At 37.5% G+C, this 20569-nt stretch overlaps 1 protein-coding gene across 8 annotated transcripts in view; it reads left to right on the forward strand.

The window, feature by feature from the left end:
- Positions 1-705: 705 nt before the first annotated feature.
- The window catches only part of LMO3 (LIM domain only 3), a 57592-nt gene continuing 37728 nt past the window's right edge, over positions 706-20569 (forward strand). The window contains exons 1-3 of one of the 8 annotated variants that reach the window (XM_040488797.1): positions 707-879; positions 2675-2741; positions 8014-8227. In XM_040488797.1, the coding sequence (XP_040344731.1) occupies positions 8022-8227 (206 nt within the window). In that variant the 5' untranslated portion in view covers positions 707-879; positions 2675-2741; positions 8014-8021. Of the gene's footprint in view, positions 880-1748; positions 1994-2282; positions 2742-2928; positions 2953-3425; positions 3955-8013; positions 8228-20569 lie in introns of those variants that run through there. The other 7 variants (XM_040488796.1, XM_040488798.1, XM_040488802.1 and 4 more) reach the window with 7 other exon arrangements.

Genomic DNA, 20569 nt, shown 5'->3' on the forward strand with positions numbered 1-20569 from the left:
TGGAGCTGAATGTTAACTATTCCATTTTATTCCTTTACACATGTGGTTTGGCATATTATTCACTAAGTTCCTCCTCTCTCTCTCTCTCTCTCTCTCTCCCTCTCCCTCTCTGTCTCTCTCTCTTTTTCTGGCTTGCAAGTACAAGTGTGGGGGAGATGGCAAATTTGAGAGGAAAAGGGAGATGGGGGGGAAGAAGGGGGTGGGAAATGCAATTAGAGATCTGGGTGTTTGTCCCTTAAAAAAAATAAGGTGACAAAGTGGTTAATGTCTTGCAGGTTGGTGTTGATATCAGGAATCTTACTGCCACAGTCCAAATAGAGTACTAATTACTGCGAATGATGTCACCGTAGGCAGAGGAATAATCCCATCATTTAATTAGTTGAATGATTTAAACAAAGATTTGCATAGATGCACTAATCAGTTGCCATGAATTACAGAGCAGCAGTTGCCAGCGAGGGGTAACAGATCATACAGTTGGAGGGAAAAAAAATCTCATCTCCTTGAACATAATTAATTTAATTGTCCTCATTAGCTGTACCATTTGTTTTGATTTTATTTCTCCCTTTCCCCACACATACTTCTCCCTCCCTCCCTCTTTTCTTCTTCTCAGTGCATTGGCTGAGAGAGGGAGCGCAGGAGACACACACACACTCACGCACACGCACACACACACACACACACACACTCTGGGGTGTTTTCAGAGTGGCTCGAGCAGAGAGGTGGGGTAGAACAGCAGGAGCTGTGCGGATGGGTGAGGTGCATGAGTGCCTGCTTAGACGGGCCAGAAAAGCCAAACTTAAGAAATCTGCCTATGTACAGAACAAATCAACTGAAGGGGTTCTTATTAATCCGCCGTCTGTGACTTTCGTTACTTTTCAGGTTAGTTCTGAGTTTTCTTGCCTTTTAAAGGGAGAGGAAAGCAAACCACATACTATTTTATTATGAGCTTTTAAAAAGAGGGAAGGGATAAAAAAAAATCAGTTATCAATGCTCTGTTATTATTCCTTAGGAAGAGACACATAATTTGTCCTAAATATTCATGGGGAGGGGGGTGCTTTGATTTTTTTTTTTTAACTAGAACTAGATTAAAACCGATGGTGCTGAGAAGAAAAAAAAAGTTTTTTGAAGTTCAACAGTTGAATCTTTCTTGGCCCTTAAAACATTTCAGCTAGAGTCATTCAAATGTGGACTGTTTTTAAACTTGACCTTTGACAGGGCTTTATAAAATCTGGTGGGGACGCTATGATAATTACCAGAAAGAGAGGATGACTTTGAAGTTTGAAAACTTAGGGGAAAAATAAAATATTTTAAAGCTACCAGTAGCCTTTACAGATATAGAGAGGAAAAGAGGTGATTGGGGACAGCAGAACCAATTTCAATTAAAAAAAAAAAAAAAACAACCTGTCAAGGCCTCTAAAATAAGCCTATGAAGACAGGGCAGTAATGATGAAAAAACTCTATGGCTGTCTGACCGAGTTAGTTGTGAAAACATGTTTCTTGTGCTCTTGGGTGTTTCTCATTCTAGCATGTGAACTTTAAATTGCAAGGTGTTCAAGTAATTGCAAGAAGTGTATCCGTGGGGGTGGGAGGCGGTTCAGTATTGGCTAACAAGGAACAAGTTCACAGTTTGGTTCTCGGGCCGCTGGAGGCAGGGAGGAAGGGGAGTATGCCATGCCCTGGACCCAGCTTGTGCGGCAGCACTGCCCTGCTGAGCAGAGACTTTAGAGAGTTCATTAAGGGAAGTCAGAGACCGGGCAACTGCAGCCACCCCCCAGACATTTCCTAAAGAGGACAGTTGTGTGTGTTTCCAGTTCTAGTAGCCGTTTGACTCTCTTGCCTTATTTTAATTTCCATAACCGGTGGCTTCCGAAATGGCTTTGGAAGACAGTTTGCTTTAAATGTGGGCACCTATTCCAAAATGCCCTCGTTGTTTTAGGAATCGGATCCTTCTCCAGGGCTCTTTCGCAGGACTTCTTTTGGACGGGTCCAGAAGGTAGGGTCTTCCCCAGCCGACTCCTGCAGAGGTCACTTTTTGTGCGCGGGTCGTCCCCAGCGTTTGTGAGTAGCATATGCATGTGGCTGTGCTGACTGCACTCGCAGGCTTGTAAATTTTCACCCTGGGAAATTAGCAACAAAGCCCGATCTGTCTCGTGGCTGCTTTGCACTTTCCGAGGGCGGCTGTACTTGACTGAGCTGCAGAACAGGCACACGAGAGCGAGAGCGAGCGAGCGAGCGAGGGAGGGAGAGAAGGAAAGGAGAGAAGAGGGGAGGGGTGGGGGCGAGAGGTAAATAGTCTTAAATCGGAAGGGAGCTGCTTCTCTGTGGTCTTGACAAGCGCTGCCTGGGCTCCGCCGGCTCAGTAATAACTGAGTGACCTTTTCTTCGGCTGTATTATGTCTGGCTGGGAAGGGATTGCATTTTGCAGCTGAGAGCCGGGGCTTCCTCCAGCTCGGCTCCTCGCGTGCTGCTGGGGTAAGTTGTCTTGAGCCAGGACGGAGAGAGACAGCCTCGGACTGCAGTTGCCTAAAAGGAGGACACCTGTGGCTCACATGCGGTCAACACCATTACTTGGCGGATCCTTGAGGACCTCATTATTTTAAACTTAAAAAATAGAGACTCCCTCCCCCCTCCTTTTTTTTTTTTCAAACAATGCTTCTTTTTGACCTTTCCCAAGGAGAAGCACTACAAAGCAGCCACTGTGCTTTCTGAACGGCCTCCCCCTGTATCGCTTAATTGAGAAGGTAAGTGCAGCAACTGTGTATACACGCGTCGGCTTATTTGTGGTGTGTGTGTCTGCGGGTGCGCGCGTGCGTGTGCGGATGTGGGTATTTTTTTTTTTTTTTTTCTTCCCCAGCCTCTCCTAATGAGGCATAAACTGGGGCTGCAGCCCAGCTCCGCACTGCAACTTTCGCTCGGGCTGCAGCTCTGCTGAGACGGTTTTGTTTAAATCATGTGAGGCTTCATTATTTTTATGATGAGACATGAAATAGATGCAGGCGGAAGATGTGGAGGGAAGGAGGGGAGAGCGGCTGCGGCGCGGAATGTCTCAAGTACGACTCGAGTGGATAATAGTCAAAGTTCAGGATGAGCCGCAGCATTCCCACACCCCTTACTCCCGGGAAGAGAGGGGCAGGGAGAGTTTGGAATCGGGAGAGGTTCGCTCCGGCCTGGCCCTGGGGAAGAGAATTCCGTCCTAGGTGGGCTCCAGACCCCCTGCTGCGTACTTGCTGGGATTCACAGCCCCCTCCCCCCCGAGAGTTGAAATCACAGTCTTGCGGTTCTTGGGGACACTTCTGCCTCTCCCCACTTTTCCGTAATAAGAAAAGGTGGTTCCGGCGAGATGGAAAAGTGACTGTTTGCAGGGGGGCTGGGGGTGGGGGGCGCGGTGGGGAGAAGTGGCCACGAGAGACAGGTTCCCTGGAACGAGGTGCCCATGTCCTAACTGGAGGAGATTCAAACTGATGCAGCACATTTTTACGGGGGCTACCCAGATTGCTGTTATGAAATACAAGTCAGATTTATGATCTTTTTCATATTGAACATGATATGCTATGCTAACGCTGCATGTGACAGTTTAATCAAATCCATTTGTTACCACGAAGCTAAAAGGGGCCGCTGGGATTTTAGGATTACGGGCAGAGTTAGGGAAGCATGTGGCTTTGTCATTCGCCATCATTTTGCACACCGCCACACTGCGAGGGGCTCTGTGTGTGCGCTCTGTCTCGTCTGGCCGCCCTCATCCCTTCCCCCACCCCCTGCCGCCACTCCGACCCGCTCCCAAAGTGGCTTCACAATAGTCGGTCCTCGGCGGTGTAGGCTGCGCACCAGGTCCACACTTGAGCTAAATCCAGGAGACCCCCTTCCACTTCTACCTTGGGCTCTGTGCTCAATGCGAAGCTGCTGCAACTCAGGCACGCCTAAGTCAACTCATGCAGAAAAAGGAGAAAAGTTTTGGTAAGGTTACAATCTATCATAGATGCACTTTGCCGGCGCTCGGCACTCTTGACTGCTCAAAAGCTTTCCTGCTCTTCCGCTGCTTTTGTGTCTTTTTTTTTTTTTTTTTTTTTTTTTAAGATCCGAAATATTATTGTTGTAACTGCTTTGGAAGACTGCTGCTTAAACCAATTAATCTTGCTAGGTGCGACAAATACTGCTACATTCTTTGCAAATCATCCCTGTGTGGCTGCGAAGACACAACCACAAAAGGCTAGAGCATAAACTCCATAAGGGATTCTTTGTTAGAGTGCATGTATGTTTCTTATTTTTTTATTATTATTTTATTATTATTATTATTTTTTTTTTTTTGCATGTGAGCTGCATCAAAATTGAACTCAGTCTTGCAAATCTCTTGTTGGCCTTTGCCAAGCACCAGCACTTTGCTGCCATGGTAACTGTAATTAAACTGATAAGAGTGGAAAAATGTCAGTATCTCTGAGCCTTGCAGCTGCATTGGAGAAAAAGGGAATCAAATTGGTTCCCAGCTCCATTGCTCCAAAAGGGGAGGGGGTGGTGAAAGGATGGGGAGGGGGTTGGGAGTTGAAGGGGCAGAACAGAGTTAAGCAGCTCCAGCGCCTGAGATCTGGGGACATCTATTTGCATTGTTGTCCCTTAGGGGGCTGCAGCCTGTAGGGATGCTCTGGGCCAGTGAACAGAGAGAAACAAGCTTTTAGGCCCAATCCAGTTCTCCAGTCAGGTCTGGGGGCTGGGGAGAGGATGAAGATGGGCAGGAGGAGAGAAAATCTTTTGTTTGGTACCTCTTGGCAATCGAATGGCCATGTTGGCCAAATTCTTTTAATCTGTGTCACTGCTCCCAGCTGCGGAACCTGCATTCCCATTTTAGCATCTTCCTGAGGCACCTCATCTCTGCCAACCCCCTTTATGTATTCCCCCTTCCTGTTCCTTCTCCCAAATTGTTCTCTGTGAATCTTCCGACAGGGACAAAATGTTTTCCGTTCACTATGTGTAGTTAGTCCAAAAATATAAAAGACTGTGTCTAAGTGCTGCAAATCTTTGATTATGATGATTTTTTTTAAGCCCCTGTGTGTTGTGGAGTTGTGGTTACTTTGTTGTGTTAACTACTGAAGCTGAGACCGCGCGGATGAATGGCACAGAACAAGGGAACATAATGGAGGCAATCAACCGTTAGGCCGCCTCACAATGCAATCCAGGCAATTAAAAGCTCACCAGAGTTTAAATGAAATGGTTCTACTTATTTCTGCACACCACACTGCACAGGCTATTATTTATGTCTTTTTTTTAATTATGATTTCCCTTAAACTGTCAAATAACTCAGAATGGCAGGGTCTCAGAGGCAATAAGAATTTCCCTCAGAACAATTTACATGCCAATCTAAAACTAGTTATGAGTCCTGATGTGCTATGAGCAACTTGTGAAATGTTTCTCTGCTTCCGAACGCATAACTCTACCCAGTCGTGTTCTTCTGGACGGTGAGGGGCACGGTGGGGAAGGGGGCTGCTGACGCTTTGTGCCTTTTAGGTACATGGCAACGTGGTGACTACTAAATAGTTCTTTTTCTACAACTGTTTTAACTTGAAGAGTATTGAAAAGATTTCCCTTTCAAGAGAAAGGTGATGATGTTCTCTAAAAGAAGGTACCAGGATGGAGGGTAAAATATCAAACTCCTTCAAGCCCAAGGCCAAACAGAATGTAAGAGTTTCAAATATTAATTGGCCTCTGAGTGCTAAATTAAAATGTCAACACAACAAAAACATTTTGTGAAGACAAGCAGGGTAGTGTTACTTGTGCCAAATGTTGGTATTCCCTGTCCTGGTTACAAAGCATTTGGAATAAAGATAGCTGTCCTTCTCCACTTGATGGTAGGAACTCAACTGAGGGAAATATAGCTTAGCTACAACTAAAAGGGATTTAAAATTTTTCTCTCTAGCTTTGTGATGTAAAATAATAATAATAATAATAATAGCCTTATAAGTTGGTGAATTCGAATAGCCAGCCATCTCTCGATGTTTTCAGTAATGAAATACAGAATGTCATTTAGTAAATCCAAATTTCCCCCCTCCCCCCAGGTATATGGTTAAGAGGCACTTGGATATGTTCTGTACCGTAATTAATGGGATTTATTCCTTGTGGAACCTTGCTAGAAGACGGTAACTAGTTCTGATCAAAGACACTTCATTTGTTAGAAGTTCTAGAGAGTGAGATTTAGCAGAGCTATCAAGGGTTATGATTAATCTACACTAGACCCTTAGCTCCTTCAAAGAAAGGGAATAGAAAGCAGGCTATAGGAATACCACCTGCTCTTCTGTACAAATCCAGCTGCTAGTCTGCAGCTTTGACTACCACACTGTGCAGATCATGCAGTAAGAACATCCACCCTTTCTTCCCTGCCAGTCCCTAGTCCATCACTCTACCAGAGAACTTATTTGGTAATGGAAGTTCAACATCAAAACAATATTATGTGCAATCCATGCATTATTTGTACCTAGAAAAGTTATTCAGCTCTGAGGGTACAGTGCCTTGATGTCTCTTATCAATGTGATTAAAAATGAAAAAAGAGTGTGAAGGTAATGGAGGTGAAGCCTTCATAAGGAGGCTTCAGAGGAAACTGAAGAAGGTTTAGCTACTTTGGAGTAGGGAAATACTCCAAGATTATGGCTTGGCATTTCTTTTCTTGGAACTGTTTCAAGTGCATCTACATTTGGCGTTTTGTAGAGTTTGAAACTTTATGTACAGGAGAGGAAGCATACTATAGTAGTGGGATCTCCGGACTGTTAGAAGACCACCAAGTCTAGTGCTTAACCTGTCATTCAGCATCGAGCGAGTCCTTAAACTCTCTTAGGCCTCCGTATCACAATTTGTAAAATGAGGGAGTTAGGAATCGATGATGTCTCGAGTATTTGGTAGTACTTAGAATGAGTTATTGGATAAATAATGACGCTCTGAATAGTTGGTCCAGCTTTTTTTTTTTTTTTTTTAAACTGGGTATTTGACACTTAGGAAAGAAGAAACTCAAAGGGGAATAGCCTTTCACTGAAAGCATTTCAGTCAAGTTGTAAAAACCACAGAACCCAGCTGGACTCCTTATTTATGATGGAGATGTATCTCTAAAGTATATAAATTTTATATATATGTCTGGTGCCCTATCTATAACATAATGTATTTATGTATATATGTTTATGTAATTTATATGTATTTAGATTTTTCCTTCTGTTGTTTTTTCTTTCCCCTATGAGATTAATAAGTGTGTGTTTATGGTAATAAACCAATCCTGTACTTTCATTTTATATGAAAGCATACAGTATGCAGTCAGGTACTCTGCCATTTATAGAGGCACTGACTCATGTTTGTGAGTATAGATTCATTTGTAAAATTGTAACATGAGGAACAATTTCAAACAGCAAGAACACAGAAGGAAGTATTTGGATGCAAACACACAGTGTAGAATTGGGGAGCTTTCTGGGTGACTGTACTCTATGTTTAACTATAAACAGCCCCACTGCTAAGTCAGGTTAGTGTCTTCCCATTAGGGTACACTCTCCTTCCACCATCAAGCACAAATCAAGTGAATTTCTAACCAATAAAGAAAAACTCATTTTTGACTCTTACAGACGGTGCGTGGACTAGTTTGTTAAATAGCTTCCTTTGAGATTATTACTCACGTTTTCTTCCCAAAGGAACTGCACTATGCAGAGAATGGGGACACTCTAAAATTATTTAATGTTACTTAACTTTGTGTATATGATGTCAACATCATGTCCGTGTGAATGTCAGTGTGTACTATGTACAACCCGAATGCATTATCCCACCCCCACCCCCACTGTCCAGGTGCAACTTTATAAATGATTTAATAAGCACTTTATAATGTTTGAGGCTTTTGTGTCCAAATTTTAGTTTGATTTCAGGATAGCCCCAAAAGGGAAAGTCTAACGCTCCTTGAGGAAAGCAGTATTAAATATTAAACTTGTTGGAGGTCTTTTGACATCTCTTGATTCTTTCCTGCAGTCCCAGCTCTTTTTTGTTTTTGTCTTCCTTTAGGTATACAAATGCTCTCAGTCCAGCCAGACACCAAGCCGAAAGGTTGTGCTGGCTGCAACCGAAAGATCAAGGACCGGTATCTTCTAAAGGCACTGGACAAATACTGGCATGAAGATTGCCTGAAGTGTGCCTGCTGTGACTGTCGTTTGGGAGAGGTGGGCTCCACCCTGTACACTAAAGCTAATCTTATCCTTTGTCGCAGAGACTATCTGAGGTAGGAATTACCCTTGCACACCAGTGATGACTGGATTCCTTTTAAAATACTTTTGTAAGTGTATTTTTTGGTTTCATTTCCTTACTACCAGCTTCTATTCCTGAAAGACATTGACCTGTCAGCCTTCAAAATGTTGCCAGGTGCCTATTATGCAAATTCTTACTCGAGTAATGGCCAGTAAAACATGATATCGAAAGTGATTCCATTTGGCCTGCCTGGATGCTCATAGTTAGAGATTGGTTATTCCACCGCCCGTATTAAAAGCACCAGTTCATGGCAAGGATGTGGTTGGTAGAAATCAGCATATAAGTGTTTCATTAAACCATACCGACAAGATAGGCTGAGCTTGACACAGAATTGTTCAGCAATCTTCCTGTGTCTCGTTTGTCAGAGAAAGTTCAGTTTGAAATTATTAACTGGTATTTATTAGCATATTTATTATACAGTTTTGACAACTTTCCCCAAGTGTGAATCTGTGTCCCCACCCTCAGTGGCATTCCAAGTGGTCATCACAAAGATATCACGGAGCATTAGCAGCTTCAGACTTGCCAGTAGCATTATGGAAACTAACACAGTAAAGATCTCCATCATTATGGGAAATGAAAGCCACTCTAAACATCTGATCAGTTTGAGGACAATGCATATATTCTTGCTTAAAAAACCGTGAAGCCCACTATACTTGTTTCCCAGCATTTAGCACTCAATGCGTGAACTTGTATTTAAGAAAAATTATTTTGCTTTTCAGGGAACTTTGTGACTTGATTCAGCTGCAAATTACATATATTAATAAAGTAGGAGCTATCAAATTAGAGAAATGATATATGGCATCATTCGGGTTTTCATATTTGATACGATTAATCATTTTTCTAGTCTGACATTAAGCGATTTATTTTGAATTTTCTCCCTTTATGACACAAAATTTATCAATCAGCCGTAACTCCTTAACCATCTTGGTCATTTTTGGGAAGTGTTTTCTAGGGAATTTGGTGCTTCTCAGTATATAATTCAGTTATTTTTAGTCTGATTTAATCTTTATATATAAAAATGTATCATTTGATTAGTGATAGTTTAAAAGGGTGAATCCAACACTATTTATCAGATTCTACCCCCTGCCCCCCCCCCCAACTTTAGGATTGCCTCAGCTGACAGCCTCCTGGCTATTATGACCACTTGTTACTGTCCCTCTGTGTTCCAAGGGCATAAAATACATGCAAGGTGCCAACAATAAGAAGTGACTCCATAGCCAGGATTTCCCTTATTGTGGTGGCACAACTAATCAGAATTAACTTATTCCATGAATTCTCTTAGAACTTCAGTCTTTGAACTTCTTCTTTGAAATATTTTTTTTTCCTCTGCTCATTGTGAATTAGAGCCTCATTTCCACATAAAGCATTCGCATTTTACTTTCAGTGATTTAACAATGCTTCCTAGTTTTGCTTTATCTTTACTAACCAGTGGTCATGGCTTTTTGACTCTTTTTTTTTTTTTTACTTTTACATTTGTTTGCAACTGCAGTGTCTCAAGTGGATTTATGTAACAACAGTTCCAAAACAAGGAGCTTATATAAGTCTGCGCAAAGTTAAGGTGTTCTAGTAAGCAATAAGGATAAAAATTAAGTAAGATTTACAGAAAGTATGTTGAAATAGCCGGATTTTAAAAACTTAAAATTTGCCAATGTAATACCTGTATTGTGAGTTAAACTGTTTTACAGTTGTTGATATAATAGCAAGCAGAGAAGGAAATTTAGATTGTGTTATTCTTATGGTAATAAAAATACAATGTTTAACCGCCGTTTGATAGTCTCAAGTAAGTGTTTTGTTTAAAGGGATTTATCAAAATAGTTTTCATATCAAAAGTGCTTACCCTTCTCTAAGATAGATAGATGTTGCTGTTTGTGACATTACTTAGTTGACTTCTGGTAGACTCAAACTTTTCATGTTTGGTAACTTGTTAAAAAAATCATACTCTTTCAAATAAAAACCTGGGTCCTGGTTGCCAATATATTCATTTCTCAGAGTATAATGTCCTCTTAAGTTGGTCATTACCACATTAATAGCCAGTTGTTATGTTAACAGCCTAAGGATTGTTAACCTTTCAAACTAAGTTGTTAACTGCAAGCTTATTCCTTATTTAAACTGAAGGTTTGTTGTATATAATGTGACTTCTTTGGCAAGAATTCATCAATACTTAAAACTTGCAGAAGCGAAATGGGGAGTTGGTATATGTGTAAAACTGTGTTATGTGTTATAGATTATGCCTCAGATGTGGTACATAGTTTTATGTAAGAAGTATGTATCTCCATGACATCGTGTCCATGTTCAGCAGCATATGTCTTTTACTAGAAATTTAAAATAGTCTAATTCTATATGTCACATAGACAAATACAGTTAGGCAAACTTTATTTACAAATTAATTTCTTTGAATGGTGTAGTCATTCAAAAATGTTTATTGGATGCCTGCTGTGTGAGAGGCATAATTCTAGGTAATAGATGAAATTAACTAAGAAAAAATAAAGGTGTACCTAAAATTGTTACTATCTATTTATTAATTACACAAAACCTGTTAAATGATCAGGGAGCAAGTAGTATTCTGTGGCTGTCTTCTCGAGTTTTGAAAACAATTTTTCTCATTTCCCTTAGTTCACATTTACTTTTGTATTTTGCACAAAGCTTAACCATTTAAATCCTATTCAAAAGTGGTTAGGTTCGGTTTTTTGTTTTTGTTTTGTTTTGTTTTTGGTGTTTGGATATTATGTGATTTCTTTGAGGCACCAAACAAGCCATAAATAACTTACAGGTTTGTATTTCTCTGTCTAAATCAGTAGGTATCTAAGTAAAAATATGGAAAATGATAAAGAAGAAAATAATTTTGTCTGTACTGGTGAATTATTGATTGTAGGTATTATCTTGAGTCAGATAACTTTTTCATTTCTAGAGAACAGTGAAATATTTTTTTCCAGTTGTATTTAACTTCCTAATTAACTTCTTCCAAAAAAGAAAACAAACAAAAAAATCAAACACTTGTCATGCTGAACAATGAGTCTTGAAGTTATAACATTTTATTTGCATTACTTTGTTTTTTTTTAAGTTCTTTGAATAATAAATACAAGAATTTAAATCATAAGATACTTTCTTAGAGTTATAGGAACTATTATTGTGGTAAATACGATTTCTCTCAGATTTTTCTCTCCTTTGTGGCACAATTAGCTTTAAGGAAAAGAAATATGATCTCACCATTTATATACTGAGTTTCAGAACTCCACAATTCATTTTCCATAACGGGGCTGGTATAATGTCTTTTATTTCTCTGTAGAATATACAATGTACATATCTGATGAGAGAGAATTTGCCAGTTTGTAGGATTGTTCTCTGCCTTTGGAAACTCATTAGATAAAGGAACAGAAGGATTGACTTTTTAAAACTTCCTCTATTAACATGAGTTCTGACTTAAACTATGAAGTCAATCTGCCCATCAATATTTATACGCCAAGACCTAGAAATCTAGATGTTAAAAAATGTATCCGACACATTCATAACTTTTTCATTTTTAAAATTAAATGTATGACAGATTAGATGGAGGAGCATCTTTATACCTTGAACTAGATAGAGCTCATAACCAACAGAATACCCAAAGTAGATTAATAATTCTTGTATAAACACAGAAAAGTTTTAGTAATGATGTTTATGGGACTCTTGTCACTGCTAAGCTGTCCATCACCCTTGTCTCATTTTGGAAAATACGAAAAAAAGTAGTGAATGTGTAATCAGAGTTTTAGAATTAAAATCTTGTGGCAAGTGTTACAAAGTCAGAACGAGGAGAAATAACAAACTACTTTACTTTTCAACTTGGAGGAAGTAAAGAATATCAGAATTTACCTCTCAAGACTTTGGGAAATTTTTGCTTGTTTGTTTTTTTGTTTTGTTTTTTTTTTGGTGTTTTTTGTTGTTGTTGTTGTTGCTGTTAAGCCTAAAACTTCTTACTTGTATATTTTAAGCATCAAGTCCCTGTAGGCTGCATCTTGTATGTCTGAATGGTGTCTTACCAGAGAATGTATTCAAAGCTGTTTGCTGTGATGTTATGCCATGGAAGCTGCTTATAGCTCTTCCTATATGAGAAGCTGAAAATGCCTTCTGTAAAATTTAATGTAATTTGCTATTTTTATATCTGGGAATAATGTGTTTAAAATGAAACTGCTGGGAGAGAATGATGCTTCATGTCCCACTATAGCTGCCAATTAACAAAAAGCATTTGAAGGTGTTATGCTGACTATAATTTTTCATCCTTTAATAGAATAATAGAACGACTTGCAAATAGAAATTTAAACTTAAATGCCAAATGCCACATAGAGTATTAATCTGGCTATAGCTTTATTTCAGAGTAATCAAATCCTGTGCCCTAAATTTTTATATAAAGTTTAATTTATATTTGTGCGTACATAATTACAACCTTAAAAGTAAACATGAACGTGTTAATATAATTTTATCTGACAGTTTATTGCATAGATTTTTTTTAATGTTGAATAAGGTGTTTATTCTTCCCCCCCCCTTCATTTTCCTCTTTTTAATATTAGGCAGTTGAAAATGTCTTCCCCAGAAATCAGTGCATTATTATTATTTGAAAAATCACTTTTTATTGTTTTAAATTCTGAAAATTTAAGCTTTTATAAGGAATGAAACTCCTCCCAAATGAACTTTTTTCCTACAAGCTTCGTTTCAGTTTTTTGACACTTCATTATCGTAATTTTTATGATATTTAAATGTCTCACATAATCTTAGTATGATGAAATATTGTAGCATATGAGTCTATTAGACCCCATGCCCTGTTTAAAAATATTGTTTTATTTCTTGTAAATGATCTTACCTTATTTACAACTTTATAAGAAGTTGTAATTTATAAGAAGTTGTATTATTGAATTTTATTTTATTTCAAAACATTTTACACTCTATACCATTCAAGGACCAGTACAAATCAGGAGTGATCATTTTATTTGCTACAATATATTGAGAGAGAGCCCCTCATTTTTGGAAAAATTGGTGGATTTTCTGAGCAACAACTCTGTAGCAATCTCTGTTAAAAATCTTTCACATACATATAGAATTTGTCGTTTGTAAATTTATCTACGACATCTTTCTGTCCTTGCCCTGTAATGCATCCATTTTCAGTGGGGTATTTAACATAATGAATTATTTTAGTGTTGTGGCTTTTGTTTTGTCTTGTCTTATAGACGACATATTTTCACTGAAAATACCTCCCTCAAGATACCTCCCTCAAGAATATTGAAAATTTGAAAATACTTCACGCTGTTTTTATATTTTTATTGTTTTTTTTTTTTTTGATCTTTTTATAAAGCATGGAATACTTCAGTCAGGATAGTTCTTACCCATAAGATGGATAAGTTAGGCATACCTGACTTAGCAGAAAAATATTCTGTTTCTACAAGTATATTTAGGATTAAATGCATCTGGAAGAACTACATTTGAGAATTGCTAAAATTGCTTATTTTGCACTTTATAAATACACAGAACTCTGGGAAAGAACCTCTATTTTTGGTTGCTCTTAGTGTATATCAAAGTAAGCCAGCATTTCATTTATAAACTCACCATTAACTTCCATTAAGTGACTAATAATAAATGTTAATGTTGTGTTTTGACTGCATACACATAATTTATTAAGGAATCTCATTTGAAAAATATGCTGAAAGTAGTAATTTGGTAAATGGTTTTGATGCCTATATGCACTGCAGAAATGTATTATGTAGTTCAGTTTTTTGCCTCACAGAAAAATTATATAACCTAAAAGAATTGCACGAACCTCAAGCAGCCATTATACTTTCCTTCATTACACTGTGAAGCATTGAAATCTTATTTTTGCATATGGTTTGGAAACATTTTCTGGTTCTTAGGAGAATTTCTTCTATTATTCAAAAGTTTTATGCTGGCACCTCATCCTGTCTTCAAAAAAAAATTAGCCAACATTTCTCACCTTAATCCATATAATAATCGTTAAGGTAGGACAAGATCTTGAAAACAAGGAAAGTAAAAATAAAAAACAGCTGTATTTTTTTCTATTCAGTTGGCCAGCTATTTTTTAAACGACATTTGCATTAGCTGAAGGCATTTTTCTTTCATTTTAATTTTTTATTGGCTTATATAAGCGATTACTCCTACTGATACATGGAATCACCCCTTGCGAAGCATTAAAGGGGTGTGGGTATGTATACGCATGCCACGCATACAGATGGTAGAATCTATATGGCCTTAGAACGAGCATTGGCCTTAGAATGAGCATTAACTTTTCACAATCAACTTTCACCAGATCACCATAGTTTGACAGGCATTAAAATTTGTAAAATTAGATACTCAATGCCAGCTAATTTCTTAGTATTTGTAACTATAACACTGACTTATTCTTACAGGGTGTTCACCATTCTAAAAAGAAAGACAAGTTTTATGATACTATAATAGAATGCCTAAGTATATTCCCTTGTGATTTTTATCACCCAATTCTGTTTTTCTCAGCGCCGATGGAGTTTGACACTGTCTGTTCTGTGTCTGTTTCCACCATCATACCATATTTTTTTAATGATTAACTATATATTTCCCTTTTCAAGGCATTTATAAGAAATTTATTTTGAAGCAGAAGCTTACGTTGTCAAGCAAAAAGTGTGGCATTTAGATTTTTATTGTTGACTTTAAAGCAATTTCTTTTGCCTATTAAGACTTTTTGCCCCTTATTATTGATATTAATGGATAACTTTCCTCTAAAGGATTTAGGACGTAAGCTTACCCTTTTATTATATTCATCAAGCATATTTACTGTATTCACAACCTGCCCACATCAGTCATTTGTGCATTCACCTGTTCCTTTTTGCTTTCTGCCTATATTACTGAAACATCTTGATAGATCTTTTTCTTCTCAATAAGATTTTTGTAGTTATGTAAAGATTCCAAGTCTTTTGCTGAATTTTGTTTTCTTTCATAGTGCTAGTTTTTGTGATGCAAAAATCTCTAGCTGTGGACTTTACTAGTTTAAAACAAAATCACACTTGAGATAAATAATCAGCTTGGAATAGTCAGATCTCTGATTTGAAGTTGGAAAATTAACATTAAGCTGCGTGTATTAAGTTAGACTCTAACCAGCATGTGTTGTTATGATTCAATTTAATATTAAAAACTCTCCAACTGGGCTACAGGGAAAATAAAAGACTCTTAGGAATTCAAAGATTATTTGCAGAGGAGTACAACAAAGCCATATTTAAGTAAAATTGTTATTACTAATGCAGTAAAGCATCATCTACATTAAATCCATCCTACTAATAAAAACAGAAAATCAGTTTTAATAAACATAAATATCAAATATGACAAGGACTAGTAAAGGGGAAAGGAACTTCATAAAATGTGCTAACATTGTATAGTAATCTAAATACCACTGAGAAAAAATAAATTCCCAACGCATTTATGTTGTGGGATCCCAACAGCCAACTTCATGAGGAAAAAGAAAATTTTAGACTTGCTAGTTTATTCTCATTTCCTAAAACTTTTAGAACAATGCCATGTTTTTATTATAACAGTTCTAACAGATGTGCATACTGGTTTTGAAATTATTTTGTTCTCTTGTTGTTACAACATTTCAAAATATCTTAAGTAATATCCCTTGATAGATGGCTCACATTTTCCCCAAATAAGCAGGCTCAGGGCTGTTACACTTTCAACTACCTATGGCATTAAGCATGATGCTTCTTTTGTATTGATGAACTACTCAATGAAAACGTATTCTGATGAATAGCTTTATATTAGACTGGGTGAGATCAGTGATTAGTTGCCTGTTTGTTTGGATAAATGGGGGAGGGATCAGAGACATGGAAAAAGCAGTCTTAACTTTTAACAAAAAATATGAGTATCAGTTTTAGTGGGCAGGTTTATTTGTATTTTCAGGTAAGAAGTCCAGCTATACTGTGAACATAGTTTTAAAGCCTGTAAGTATTGCATGTGAATATCCATGGAGAGATCATTTGTGCTTTGGGAGATACAGAGAAATCAGAAGTTATTCAATTGCGTTAAAACTTATAAACTGGTATTATTTTCTGGGGCTATTTATTAGAAAAAATTTTTGTAAAGTTTCTGAGCTATAAGAATCCTTCTTTCTACAGCACATCCTTGCTGAGTGGGTAGTTAATAGAGGTTATATTTATTGTTACATGCTTTGCTATCTCTCTAACAGTTAAAAAATGAAACCATTTAGTTACTTAACAAATATTTGAGTGCTAATGCTTCATTCCTATAAATAATGAATGTGGAATATTGTATTTCTAATTGATATTATGTAATATATAAACATAAAGCTATTAATATTTTACTATGTAAATAAAAAGGAATCAGAAATCAGGGAAGAACTTAAGGGTAAATTATTTTTCAAAATTTCTACAACTGGTATAATCACTATTTGTTGTTAAATAACTAAGTAAAACATATAGAGTTTTAGCCTGCCTGTTATTTCTTAAGGAGGCAATATAGAGAATGAGAAGAGGTATACTCAGAAGAGAATGGAAACACTTTTGAGAAAGAGAGGTTATAAATAATATGTAAAAAGTGGACTCTGTAAAAATCCTTTTGATAGTCAATGGTCCTATAACAGAAGCTGAGCTTTGACCTTTGAAGTTATATTTTGGATGCAGAGTAAGATAGAGTTAACTTTGTAACTTCCATGCAACTTGCAATGTTTTCATCTCTTATCACAAATATCAGTACAGTTATCAGAGCTGCAGCTGACACTCCTTGTAAAATGCTTAGCATCATTGGTCCCCATTTTCTCATTCAACATTGTTCTCTATTATACTTTAGGTACTGAACAGAGCTATAGAATACTGCACTGCATAAAACAGAACTACTGCCGCCCCTCCTCGTAGAGTTTATATTCTAGTTAGGGGAAGCAGATAATTGACAGAATAAACATCCAGTACATTCGGAGATGATGAATACTACAGAAAAATGGAGCAGTATAAGAAGTTTGCAGAATTTGTATTGTGTGTGTTTGAGTATGAGAGAGAGAGGGAGGAGGAAGAGGAGGAGGAAGAAGAGGGAGGCAAGGAGGGAGGAAGGAGGAAAGGATTTGAAAAATTAAATAGGCTAGACAGGGACAGCCTTGTTGAGATGGTGGCTTGAGCAAAGACCTAAAAAGGTGAAGGTGAAGGTGCTTGCCTTGGGATTGGAGAGGACGGACATTCCAAGCATAGGGATCAGCCCATACAGTGTCCTTGCAATGGAAGCTTTTTTCATGTGTTTGAGGAACATCAAGGATGTTAGTATAGTTGGAATGAATAAAAGCAGAAGAGACAAGGATTAGAAGCAACCATTATGTTGCCCCATGGTATTCCCTGTTGCTCTTACAACCAAGAATGCCCCTTTACTTTTCTAAATGTTCCTTAAGGAAGTGATATTACTCCTGTCTGACAACTGCTAGGAAGCTTATTCAGACAGGCTGTTACAGGCTGAGTTCCATTTGGGATTACAGAACCCATCGGGACAACTTCTACATTGTAGTATTTCAAGGTGAAATACAAAGGGATGCCCATATTGATAAGCTAGGGCTGCTGACTCTGCATGTGTGAGTATAGCACCGTGGCCCAAGATGTTAAGCTCTGTCCTAATCACAGCATAATTGATATTTTTTGAATCCTGGGGTAATAAAAATTGCAAAGATGGGGAGTTTTCAACAGCTCTCCAAAGGGTGATTTTTTTCATTATTTTTAAAGTCAAGCCAAGTCTTATTAAATTTTTTCTAGTATAAAATATTTAAAATAACATATTTACTGTAATTATCATAAATGTTTCCAAATTCAGCATTGAAAGAAAATGCATCAAAATCATATTGTTATTTAAAACAACTTATTTGGGGCTCCCTGGTGGCTCAGTCAGTTAAGCATGTGACTCTTGATTTTGGCTCAGGTCATGATCTCACAGTACATGGGATCCAGCCCTATGTTGGGCTCTGTGCTGACAGTGTGGAGCTTGCTTGGGATTCTCTCTCTCCCTCTCTCTCTCTGCCCCTCCCCTGCTCTCACATGCATGTGCTGTCTCCCTCTGTCTCTCTCTCTCTCTCTCTCTCAAAATAAATAAATAAAAACTTAAAAAAAATAAAACAACTTATTTAATTTAATTCTTGATGAGATGGGGCAAATGTTACCTAACCGCTCTGTTTATACTCCTGTTTCACATTTGTAAACTAACCCCAGTTCACTAATTGTAGTTTCACATCAAGAAGAGCTAAGGATTAATCTTCAAAACTAAAAGATTAATATGCATTTCTATTTGTGAGAGTGGGATTTGTATGTACAAACCGGCTTTGCTTTTAAAAATGAAAAAAAAAATAGCTTTAAACTTTAAATACAAATCAAAGTACTTCAGCCTGTATTTACATTTACAAAATGGGCTGGGATGCAGCCTGGGTATTGGCCTAGAAGCTGTGCTAATGTGCCTTGAATCTTACTTACAAAGAGGTACAGCATGAATGGGTGAGCTTTCAAAACAGTGGCCAAGCCATCTATGCTTCCTCACAAAATCTAAAATGTACTTTTCAGAAAGCGAGAGAAGGTGGTGGCCAAGTGGCTTTACAAGTTTTTTTTTTCTTTTTTCTTTTTTTGGTTTTAAACTTTGACATTTTTTTTTAACACTTAGATTTAGATTTTTTTACATTTAGATTCAAGTTATATAACATACAGTATCATGTTGGTTTCAGGAGTAGAATTTAGTGATTCATCACGTACCTACAACACCAGTGCTCATCCCAGCAAGTGCCCTCCTTAATGCCCATCACACACATTTAGCCCATCCCCCACCCACCTCTGCTCCACCAATCCTCAGTTCTCTATATTTAAGTCTCTTATGGTTTGTCTCCATGTCTGTTTGTATCTTATTTTTCCTTCCCTTCCCCGATGTACATCTGTTTTGTTTCTTAAATTTCACATATGAGTGAAATCATATATTTGTCTTTCCTCTGATTGACTTATTTTGCTTTGCATAGTATGCTCTAGTCCCATCTGGCTTTACAGGTCTTAAGTCCTACCATCACCTCATACATCTTTAGTGCTACTTTTTGTTACAATTTCTAGCAGCCCTCCTTTTTTTGGGGGGGGGGGCAGATGGGGCATCTGTAGTAACTGCCATCTTGTCCTGGTTGAATTAAAGACCTGTTTTCCTAATCATTTTGTGATTCTCACCTACCAAAGTGCATCAATTTGAGCTTGATTTTAAGGAAAAGTTGCTTGATCTTGACCTAACAGTTTGCTTGGTATTTAAATAATGTTGTTAATAGTAGTTATTAAACTAACAATCCTTTACAATAGAGATCACTTGCTTATTTGGCTCAAGTTCTTAAATGACTTGTGTTCTTGATTAATGGTAGATTTCTACACTGACTTGAGAAAAAGTTATAGACTTTAAGTTGAAAAAAATATTTTGTTTATTTTCCTTGGAGGATTTATCTATTGGAGGATAAACAGAGACTTTCATTTCAACACAACTCAGTTTTTTACAGTGATTCTAGTCACAAGCTTATCCTACATTCATTTTTAACACAGACAGTGTATTTGAAATCATTTTACTGTGTATTTCTTATTTCTTATTGTTCTACCACATTGGGTATTGATTGCCCCTTCCTCACCAACTATCACTAATAGCAAATCAGTGACCTATTCCTAGTAGGATGCATTCATCTGCTGGTTTTTACCTTCTGTATCGCTTTATAAAAAGATAAAAGCCACACTAGTTCTTGTTAATTCCCTAAGCATCTCCCAAGCTAAGTGAGGCTAGATCTAATCCTTAGAGTTTTAGAGGCATGTCAAGTAGTATAATGGTGAGGAGTCCAGATTTGAAATCCACCCTGTTCCTGCTACATCCCAGCTGTATATTCCTAGGCAAGTTACTCAACCTCTCCAAGCCTCAGTTTATTCAGTTGTAAGTAGGAGTAAGAGACCCATTCATAGAATTGTCAGGGACAATTGTCCCTGACATAGAATTGTCAGGTGTCAATGAAATACCATAGGGAAAGATTTGAACACACTGATGGATCCTCCAATGTGAGTTTCTGTTGTTATAAAGAAAAAAAGAATGGCACTGAGTTATGAAGATAAGATAGTTGGAAAATTAAACATAAGGAGAAGGTTAAAGAAATAGATTGAGATATGTTGTTTAAGAATGATTAATAATCAAGAATATGAAAAGTGACTACTATTATAAGATCTTTTACCAAGTTTTCGTTTACAAAGGAGATAGTTGAAGAAATACCTAAATCCCATATGCACCTGAAAGCCATATAGGAAAAAATATTCCATAGTGTACATTATTA

This window comes from Herpailurus yagouaroundi, unplaced genomic scaffold, assembly GCF_014898765.1.
Source record: "Herpailurus yagouaroundi ecotype Mexico unplaced genomic scaffold, PumYag 166, whole genome shotgun sequence".
In the NCBI taxonomy this organism is placed as follows: domain Eukaryota; kingdom Metazoa; phylum Chordata; class Mammalia; order Carnivora; family Felidae; genus Herpailurus; species Herpailurus yagouaroundi.